This window comes from Chaetodon trifascialis, chromosome 8 (assembly GCF_039877785.1).
Source record: "Chaetodon trifascialis isolate fChaTrf1 chromosome 8, fChaTrf1.hap1, whole genome shotgun sequence".
NCBI lineage: Eukaryota > Metazoa > Chordata > Actinopteri > Chaetodontiformes > Chaetodontidae > Chaetodon > Chaetodon trifascialis.
The window spans coordinates 21,044,390-21,055,083 of NC_092063.1; the positions used below are offsets into that span (position 1 = coordinate 21,044,390).

Genomic DNA, 10,694 nt, shown 5'->3' on the forward strand with positions numbered 1-10,694 from the left:
ATTCATTCACACGGCTCATCTCCCAGTAGACAGTGACATACACACATGAACATGGCAGTCATTAGACTGAGATGACTGCTGAAATATGGGCCAGTTTCAGCCTGGGAAAAACACAGATCATCATCAACCAATCATTCTGGCAGATAATTCACAACCTCTAGTATATTACAAATGACGAGAGGGAACAGGAAACACAGGAATCCTCACATACTCAGTTTATTTCTGTCCTCTCTACTACTTGAGCTGGACAACCTTACTGCTCAGACTAAAGAACATATCACCTATACTTTATGAATTCACACCTGACAATCACCATTATGGCATGGCACCCTTTACCTCATTTACTGTATATGCAAAACTAATCTGTCCAACAGAGAACTACATTTAAGGAAACAGTTATTCACCTTTGAAGAAGAAAAGCATGCTTCCCAATCTGGACCTGCTGCTTCAACTGTAGGTATACATAATGGATCTTATCCTCTTACAAACTGCTGCCATGAGCACCAAATATTCTCACAGAGATCAATGACGTTTATTCAGTCTATATCAAACTGAATGACTCAGACGTGTGGACTCTCTCAGGACAGCATGATACATTTGCACATCAGACTGTCATCTTTGTAACTATTACAGGACTGGCCTGTGGCCAGAGGGCTGTTAGTCTGAATCCACAGTCCAGCTGGGAAGATCCTGGTAGGAAAACAGTAAACAAATTACAGTCTCTGTTCTTCATCTCCTGTCCGCTGGCAAGTAGCAAAGCTTGGGGCAGGTGATACACATAAAACCTTCTGTCACGGCATAAATTTTATTCTATGTTGTGTTATTGATATATATCATGATATGGTGCCTTTTCTGGAAAATTCAGTTTGGTAATGGATTATAGACAAAATTACAGAATGGGACTGTCTATTATTGGCAGAATCTGAATGAGACATATCACTGTACTTCATGTCACATTGATATAAGAATACTGTAAATGCTGTTTTGCCATACAGCAGTCCTGCCCATTAATTTCCATCAGTGTCTTCCAAAGATTATAACAGGACAGGACCCACGGTATAAATTAACACCACACATTTTTAACATCTAGGGGTATATGTATCATCACATTGCCCAACCTTAAGCAAAGCTCAGTCCAGCTGCTCACTGGTCAATAGTAATAAGTCTGTAAGGCTGTAGTATGGTAGTATGAAGGCTTTAGGTGAAAGTTTGGATTGCCAAAATCATTTAACAACACAGTACTGACCCATCAGTGTCATCCTTTACAGATGTCATAGATATGAGGGAGTTTCACTGATTACATATTGTATAATAAAACTGTCACTGTTTGCCTACTAATATTTTAATCTCAACTGATTCCAAAACATTTTTCTTTTTGTTTCATACCAGTGTTTCTAATGTATGACCTTGAAAATGCTTCAAGGGGCTTTTCCACCAAAAGGAATTACATTCTCCTGGAAGACTGAATCACATTTGAAACTAGTGGTTATTTGTCACAAATTTTGGTGTCTGCGATCTCAATCAAAAAACACTGGTGTTGGCCTGCGGCTAACCATACTGGTAACTGTGAATACTGTACTGTGGTAACAGTTGGTGTCACACTCAACATATGAACAGCATGCCTGTCTGTCAGACGGGAAAGCCTATTTTCTTTTAAATTTGAGTCCAATTATTTGCTTAATGAACACACTGCATGTTTGAGAAGTGACTCAGAAGTGCTGTTTGCATGTGTTACTCAAACAAAAGGTTACTATAATGCACAAACAATCGCATTAACTTCCACCTAAAGTTACAGTGTACATATCAACATTGGAATCTTTAAAAATGTGCCCGATACACGAAGGCTGGAGAACTTTTTTAACTACTACATAGTTATTTGCCTTTAGGTCTACTATAAAGAAACATGCCCAGAGACAAATGCGGATCAAGAATGTATGGGAATGGGTCTATTCAGACACCAAGCACTAAAACAACAAACAGACACAAACAGGCCCCAGACAACTTCAGGCTAATTTTACACAGGCAGCCTTTAAAAAACAGAGCGGTAACCCCTCTCCAAAACTTATCCCAAGCGTTTGAAAGTCTTACCTTGAGAATTTCCATATAATATTTTCCCCATTTCTTCTCAATTGCAATCAACTGATCACCTCTGTTTCTCTGAACCACTAGTCATTTCTGTGATGAAAGCCAGCATGCATGTCAAGCCTGATTACTGTGATTTAGATGTGTAGAGCAAAGAGGGAGCAACAAGACAAAGAAGCAGTAGATGAGAGAAATTTTGCTCCCGAGTAGGTGTGGCTGAGAGCAATTCTGACTATGGCCAGTGGCAGTTCCAGTGTGCGGCAGCTGCAGCTGGGCTCTGTTTCATCGGTACCAAATGACCAGAAAGATGACAGGTGCAAAGGGTTAGGTCTCGTTTAACAGCTCCAGCTCTCAATACTGAACACTGTCAGCCCTGCCACATGTTAGTTCAGCACATTTCCACCAAACCCAGGAAACAACTGCAGGCAATTATATGTCTAACAGCGCTTGAAGAAATCAGTTTAAGTCTTCTTACACTGCCAAAATTAAGATAAAGTCAGGTGACAACGACTGCCCCTACCATCCGACACAATGTGAAGGACAGACTGACCATTTCTGACAGGTACAGTAAAACAACCATGACACCCCACTAGTCAGCTAGCCGAAGTTAGCTTACTTGCTACTCGAGGAGTAAAAGCTCAGCTAACGTGACTGTCAGTCGACTTTCATAGCGACGCCACCAGTTACAGTGAATGGCACTAACGACATACAAGGACAGACTTTTGACGAATTGTGAACGAAACTCGTTGGTTCAATCGGGAAACAAAATAAGCAGCATGTTCTTTTGTTACAGATAAAGTGTCAGTGTCTACATTTAACAGCTTAGGTTCAGAATTGCCTCAAACTGCTTCTTATCGCCCATCGTAACATAGCGATATTTTGATTTAGGAGTATCTTTGACAGGCAAGCTAACTGGATACATTTAATTTCTATAGCAGTGAATCGCTCCTGGGTGGATAACATGCAAATATATCATTAACCACTAATATGCTATTACATGTAAGGACAATCAGGGTAACGTTAATTTGGCAAAATTGTGAGCTGAATTCTGCGTGGCTTGATATCAGAGTATGGTGGGACTGTGCGTACTACTAGCTTGTACAACGTTGACGCTAGCTAGCTAACTCATGTTTGGCCATCCTTTATTGGTATAAAAAAACAACGTCTTTCGTGGTGCAGCTACTTACCGGGCCTTTGTCAAGAATGTTTATTTTGTGGTAAAATATAATTCCATGTCGCTGTCCACCACCAACGCTGACATGGCTTGTTTTAGGACAAATAAGGATTTACTATATTGAAAGCTTTTGCTGCACACAGCCATGACAACACGCCCATGCGTTACGTCACTACTAATGCTACGTTCACGTGCTTCTCGTAACAAACATAACAAATCCTGAGATCAGCTACGTTTGGTTTCATGTAACCAGCCGCAGAAAAAAAAAATCTTCTCAGACAGACGTCCTTGTGTTTAGCACCACCTTTACATTCAATTCAATTAACAGCTGCAACGTAAATGGAAGTAGATTTTTTTTTTTTGAATATGCATTTTTAATGAAATACCAACAGCATGGAAACATTTCACAATGCTAAGGTCTCTGTCGAGCCCTGGTGGCCACGAGGCCTTCAGCTGTCAGCCATTTAGCTCGCCCATGCCTCAGGCCTGAAATGTGTCCTTGACTGTCTCATTTCTCATCATTTTAAGCTATATTAAATATGACTGCAGTAACACTTTAACATTCACTTTAAAGTCATACCCCCAAGGAGTCACACGATTAAACAATGACATGCCTGTACTTCATTATAACACTAGTTGCAACATAGACAAAGGCTGATATTGTCGTTTATTAGAATTTTGATTAACTATTAACAATATTTACAGGATGGGAGAGGCAGTTCCCATCTCTTCCGCCCCACATGTCTCAGGGCTGTGGGTGGATACCAGAGCGCACACACAGATGCAGAGAGAAGCCAGGTAATTATTAAAATGAAGCTTCTCTATGAAACCTTGTGAAAGTGTTGAGTCTGAAAGTACTCAGACACTGTAGCGATAGTGAAAAGACAAATGTTTGTGCACATGAATAAAGGGCAATGAATAGGAGAATAATATTAAATCATAATTACACCAAAGCACACACTGAAATGTCTGCAGATATGGCTTTGTACTCTTTTGTTTCAAATTAACTTTCTTCTGAGAGAGTTTCTAGGAGATTGCACAAGATGATATAAACAATTAAAAACTGTATGTTACAGGACAGTGAAAACTAAAAACAAATGAAAAATAAAAATTTCTAATGAACAATTCTTATCAAATTAACGCAAATGTACAGTGTAATTTGAATTATTGTTGATACAAATTTGGATTTTTAAAGACCTTCCAGTTGAGTAATATTCACGACCCGCACAACACAGCAGCCATTAAGGGTTCTGTGTTAACTTAATGTTTGCCTAATACCGCCCCCTGCTGACCAGCACCTTGCTCTACAAATCCCGAGCGTTTAGTAAATCGACACGTTTTAAATGCAGAGGCTGACTTTCATTGGGAAAACACGTTCAAGTCTCCTGCGTTATCATTTGGTTGAAAGGGTACAGGTGGAGGTGGGAGCGGCTTGTTAGCTAAGTCACGGGTAATGTTTAACTTTCCCTCATTCATTCCATCTGACCTGTTTGATCACCATTTAGCTGCGACATCATCTCTTTATGTGCTTTTTTTCTCAAGTGAAACTTCAGTCGATATTTTTTTAACCATGTAAATGAAAAATGATTTGAATGCTCTTTATTTGTCATCAAACCAGTATTCGAGCTCAAATTGCTCTCCTTGTATGTTATATTGTATTGTCAGATTTGTTCAGACCGGAAGTAAATTGAACATCAGTGAAGACATATGAGACGTCAGCATCTGTGAGTTTTATTACAATCCAATTAAATACTATTTGGCTCTCCCAAGAACAGAACAAACATCATAAAAAGAAAAAAAAACAGCATGTACCATACAGAGGGTACGACGGTGAGAAAGAGAACAACAGTTTATTGATGTTTTTAGGTATCAGCGTTATGTTGTAAAGAAAAAATATGGCAACTGTAGGTTTATTGTATCTCCTCATATAATAAAATGTTGCTTACTTCTACAAAATGTCATCACTTCTTACTTTTCCCCACACATTACAGCAGGCTTAATACTCAAAAAAAATCCATCTGATTTTGCCTTCAGTGTCACAGAGGACCTAAACTAAACCTCTGTTCAACATATAAATTAGATAATAAATTAAAGCCAGTGAAAGCCCTCAATTAGCTTTGTACAAATACAAAGATGTACATAAACTAGTCTGTATTAAAACAACAACATTTGACATGTCAAAGCCAATTAATCACAGTAACGGCAAGCTGCCAGGAGGTGCCAGAATGATCCCGAACACGTAGAAAAGTCCCATGAGGAGGTTAAGCTTGGCCGTCTTCTGGGGGATCTTGGCGTAGCATCGGCTGCGGAACTGCTTCTCCAGGGGGAAGGCCATAGGCAGCGTAAGCAGAGGCAGCGCCATGCTGATGGTGTAACGGGTGGCGAGGATGCAAAAGAGCACGTAGGGGACGAAAAGCAGGAGGTTGTAGAGGACATAGGACAGCGTGGGCCCAATGAGAATGGCCAGGGTGACAATGCCCGCTTGCTTGTCGGAGTCCATGTCCCTGGTGTTGTTGCTGTGGAGGATGGCTTCTGTGTTGAGGGCCAGCGGGACAGCGTAGACCAGTGGCAGAACGGACAGGTAGCCAACCTGCACCGCGTGTGCAAACATGACAGCCAGCGGGCCGAAGGTGATGAGGATCACCACGTCTCCCAGGGCCACGTACTTGAGGCCGATGCCTGGGGAAAAGAGTAACGAGATGCCACGTTTAACCTTTTAATTAGTGTTTGTCAACGAAGTGCCATGAATTCCTTGGATGTACAGTATCAGTATCTGTATCAGTTTCGATTTCACTGTTTCAGACTCACTGGCTTAAACCGTGTGTTGAAATGAGACTCACAGGCAAACTCAGAAGAGCTGCTAATTCACCTTCAAGTCACCTTCATTACTGTGAACGTGGTCCTTAGGGTTCTGACAGTGTGTCAACAATTAAAGGAGTATTTCAGCAATCAAGTACTGCATTCCCACAAAGTTTGCAGGCACCAGAGGTTTTTTAAAAAGGAAAGGCTGCAGAGTCTGTCATATGCTAACATGTAGTCCTCAGTGTGGGTCAAACACTCGTCAGGGTTATCTTCTCAGACTACAACTAAGAAACCAACATATTCTGAAATAGGAGTCATGATTTTAGTGGTCATTTTTGCATCCGAGAAAAAAAATGATGATGACATGATGTTTACTGGCATCTGTACCAAACAAGCATGTTCCCTTTCATGTGGAGAATATGATTTGTAGGTTATTCAGATAATATTACAATTAATTGTTCAACACAATCTCAGACTTGACAGTTCCTGCAGAGCAGGAATTGACATATGAGCCCCTTTCAGAAATGCACTTCACTTTATGAAGGAATGTGGCACATCAGTGTCATGCTGCCTTAAAAGGCCTGTTCACCAAAGTCCCAACGAGCTGCAGCTCAGTGAGCGGGGCTGATGCTGACAGCAGTGTGTGCCAACTTTTTCTGACATACTATCTAGCAGGCAGCTTCTGTTTTATGTGTGCAGGTTTTTATATTATCTGTCTCTATTTGCCATAGAAGACAAACTGCTTCTGGGTGTTTCACATTTCACTTCTGAGTGCTTTGAGCAGCAAATGTGAAAGTCAGTGCAGTGTTTTTTAGGGTGGAAGAAGAGGTTTCATAATCTCACAACCTTGACACATAAAACCCAAAGTATCTGTCTGACTACATACCACAAGTGGTGAGTGAGCCATTTTGTGTTTTTGGTGAACTGAACATTCAGCTGCAGTAGTCACATGCTGTGTGTGGGGAAAAACAGACGATGGAGTGACCACGATGGTAAATATGAATGTACTGTGTCTTCTTTCCTGGCATCAAACACAAGTTCATGCTTTTACGACACCGAACTTTAGCTGGCGCGCGTGTGTGTGTGTGTGTGTGTGTGTGTGTGTGTGTGTGTGTGTGTGTGTGTGTGTGTGTGTGTGTGTGTGTGTGTGTCTAAGGCAGCAATCCAAGAGATTCAAGTTAATATCTCACTCACCTCCAGTGTATAAAAAAGAGCTTGAGAGTCCCCCGAAGTAAATAAGGGCTAGGTGCTCCAGTCTAAGTGTAGACAGGAAGTAGAGCAAAGTGGCACACAAGCACCCCAAAGAATATAACAATGCTCCAAACATAACAACATCCTGCGGAGCCAAGATTTCATCCACGAGAGTCCTGTCATCACTCTTCTTGTGGTCAATCCCTTTGGAGAAGTCATAGTAAGTGTTCACAAGGTTGCCTGCCCCGTGGACCACGAGGACGGCCACTGCGCACACCATCAGGATGACCAAGTCCACAGAGCCATCCAGTTTGTACGCCAAGGCGCTGCCGAGGGCCACCGGCGTGAGCGAGGCACTGAAGCTCCATGGTCTCAGCGCTAGCACGTAGGCCGCACACTTATGCCTCACATGTGAGGAAACGCGGGCCATACTTGACATGTGGTTAGTGCCTGGAGAGTGACTGGCCAAGGCACTCATACCAGTCTCCCTCTGCTGGCCATTCTGACCATTTGATCCAGCCAGCACAAATGTTTCCGCCCTGCTCTGTTTGTGCTCTGCGGCCATTCCTCAGGTAGGCTTCTACAGTACCAGCAATGTTCCAACACGTCAGAGCCTGGTGTTCCTGTGGCAGTAAAGACATATCAGCTAAATTACAAAACAGCAGACAGTGTGTGACACACCACAGCCTTGATACATACTATACCGTTCCCCCAACATAAAATAGGGCTCAGTAGCAAACGTAATACTTTGAGGACTAATCGAAATGTGCCTGTTGCATTGTAGGTATCATTCTTGAATCAACACAGATGCAGTGAGGAGTTTGGCCTACTTTGTGAAATAAAAATGGGTTACATCATGTTTATATAATACTAAGGTATGAAGAAAGTATTGTTTTGGCATACAGAAGCTTAGGCATCATAGCAGATAATGTTATATTAAAATGTTTAAAGACACTCAGCCCTAACTGGCAGTTTAATATTGCCTTCCTTGCAGATGTACACAGATCATAGACTTAATCTTAATTTTCAGTTACTTGATTATTAGCTTTTTTTTTTGCATAATAGAGACTAAGGATTGAACAGGGAAAAAAAAGTAATAGTTAAAAATTAGTTCAAATACTGCATAATACAACATGGAGCATAGCAGTACATGAGCACAAAACTGTCAGGCTTGTATCAGGAGGTAAAGGCTAAAGTGAAGAGAGACGTTTTTAACTTTCTTTGTGAGCTGCTTCCCTGGTGTCCAATGGTACAGTGCGTTCCTTTGGGACGTAACTGATAGAGGCAACATCTTTCGCTGCAAACTTCCAGCAGCGTAAACAGTGAACGCTGGAGTTAAAAATGTAGCCTGGCCCAAGTCCTTCTAGGTTAAATGTGGATATTTTCTGGTGTCTTTACTCATCTATGACAGTAAATATCAACTAAATATCTTTGAGTTGTTGTGACGAGATAAGACATTTGAGGCCGTCATCCTGGCCTTTCAGAAACACTGACAGACGTTTTTCATCACGTTCTGACATCTTATAGACTAAATAAATAATGGATAAAAGGAGAAAATAATGGATTAAACGCCAATGGAAAAATTCATCATCTGTAGCATTAGTTTAAAATATTTCATGAAGTACACTTACTTTTAAGCACGAGCAGTAGTTGCATGGTGAATAACGGTACTTTTGTTGCAGCACATCAATACAGGCCCGCGGGTCAGAGGTGATCCGTTCCGTATAGATGCGATCGACGTAAGTATCTGACAGAGTGACGTAAAGCTACGGGAGCGACCCCACCAGACACTTTGGATTCAAGGTAAAGTAGGTGGTCTCAAAGCTGTGGCTCACGGTGGGTAACTGTTCCACTTACCAATACACGCGCCATTATGCTGAATACCACCCACACTCAAAAGCCGCACAGAGTATCGTTACTATCGCTAGAAACCAACGCACTTGCCACCTAGATAAGGGCACCGCAGCCGGGAAGGACCTCAGGGTAACTACTGGATTATGGGATTAAAGCTAACTGGCTAGCCACTGAGCTAACGGTCTCCGTACAGGGACAGACAGGAGGAAATGTCTGACAGCAGCTCTTACCTGTTACGTCTTCACCAACCGACATATGCAGGGTTTCTCTCCACTCAAAAACATATTTCTGTCCCGCTGAGCCCGATATGGTGAGAGGCAGTAGGGTCGTCTACGTGTCAACTTGGAAAGTATTTAACTGGTTGGCAGCTGTAAACCCCTTCACACCGGACAGGCGCCATTTCCTCCTCTGAGAGTGCAACATCACACGGAGGTTGAAGAAACTGCGACTGATACAATGGTTCCGGATAGTATTTTTTGTTCCCACAAACACTTTTGCACGATACAAAAAGTGTTAAGTGTTTTTCAAATAATTAATTCTGTCTTCTGTGTAGACAAAAATAGATGCCGATCAGCTACAGCTACAGCCTACACGCAAAACACCTGTTTTATTTCTACTAAGGTTGATAAGTCCTTTTCACAGCAGACATTTTGACTTGTAGGAAAAGCACAGGTGTTATTAAATTCAGACATTAAAGTGGACTCTAAGTGTCCTATTAAATTTGTCAGTATACAAAATACCAGAACCCTGAAACTAACATAATGATATGCAGCCATCACTATTATGAATAACATCTGTGTTGGTTTTTGATTTTTCTGAAGCAAATTTTTACCTAAGAGCAGCAAAAGTTTACAGATTGTAATCAATTAACAATGTTTACACTGAAACATGTTCATGTCAGGGTCTTACTATAGGACAACGGATGATGCTAGTTAACCATTTGCACTATCTATTGGATTATTATCGTGGTGGGGCAAAAGAGTGAATACTGCTAAGAATGTGATGACAAAAACTCATTTTTATATATTCTGTAATTGGGGGCATGTTGGTGAATTTAAACACATGGAACATGCCTGAAGTCCCGAAACTGAACCTTTCTCTGACCACCTACACATAATGAACATGTCTTCTCAGCCACTGGTCATTGTTCTACTTTCCTCCCAGATATCTAACATTTGATTCAGTTTCAGGCCCAAAATCACACAGAGAACATTTTTCACCCCACCATCTGCAGGATCCACATTCCAGTTGCGGCCCATGTGCACTTTACTCCATGGGCCAAGACTAACCATACAGAAGGCAGTGGCATGCACAAGGGCTCATGTGTCATAGGTGCAAAAGCACATCAAGACTAAAACCCACCCATTCAGCCCCTCGACAACAGGCAATACTGCAAACTAACTCAACTTTGCCATGCAGTTGTAAGATATCTGCAGGGCCGATGCTCTCTCTGGCCCCTGCACAGTTCATGTCACACTGTCCTCACTGGACAGAAATGTTTGCAAGTACCAGTAGGAGGAGACACAACATGAAGCTTTTGAAACTTAATAAAATTCCAAACGATAAGAAATATAATTCTTTAGGAGAAATT

At 41.6% G+C, this 10,694-nt stretch overlaps 2 protein-coding genes across 2 annotated transcripts in view; both read right to left on the reverse strand.

The window, feature by feature from the left end:
- mib2 (MIB E3 ubiquitin protein ligase 2) overlaps window positions 1-3,436 on the reverse strand; it is a 46,842-nt gene extending 43,406 nt beyond the window's left edge. The window contains exon 1 of the mRNA XM_070969423.1: window positions 3,270-3,436. The gene's annotated coding sequence lies outside the window, so the exon portion shown is untranslated. The remainder of the gene's footprint in view (window positions 1-3,269) is intronic.
- Window positions 3,437-4,971: 1,535 nt separating this feature from the next.
- On the reverse strand, window positions 4,972-9,519 carry ubiad1 (UbiA prenyltransferase domain containing 1). Its single transcript, XM_070969425.1, has 3 exons — window positions 9,334-9,519; window positions 7,253-7,872; window positions 4,972-5,935 (listed from the first exon to the last, which is right to left on the reverse strand). Exons 2-3 carry the CDS (start codon window positions 7,812-7,814, stop codon window positions 5,448-5,450), a joined length of 1,050 nt encoding a protein of 349 aa, XP_070825526.1. The 5' UTR covers window positions 7,815-7,872; window positions 9,334-9,519; the 3' UTR covers window positions 4,972-5,447.
- Window positions 9,520-10,694: the final 1,175 nt, after the last annotated feature.

Excerpts from the sequence above, each read along its gene's own strand:
- ubiad1 (XM_070969425.1), bottom strand. The coding sequence starts at position 7,814 with ATGGCCGCAGAGCACAAACAGAGCAGGGCGGAAACATTTGTGCTGGCT. Across the intron at positions 5,936-7,252 it reads CTCTTTTTTATACACTGGAG|GCATCGGCCTCAAGTACGTG; the intron begins GTGAGTGAGATA and ends TCTTTTCCCCAG.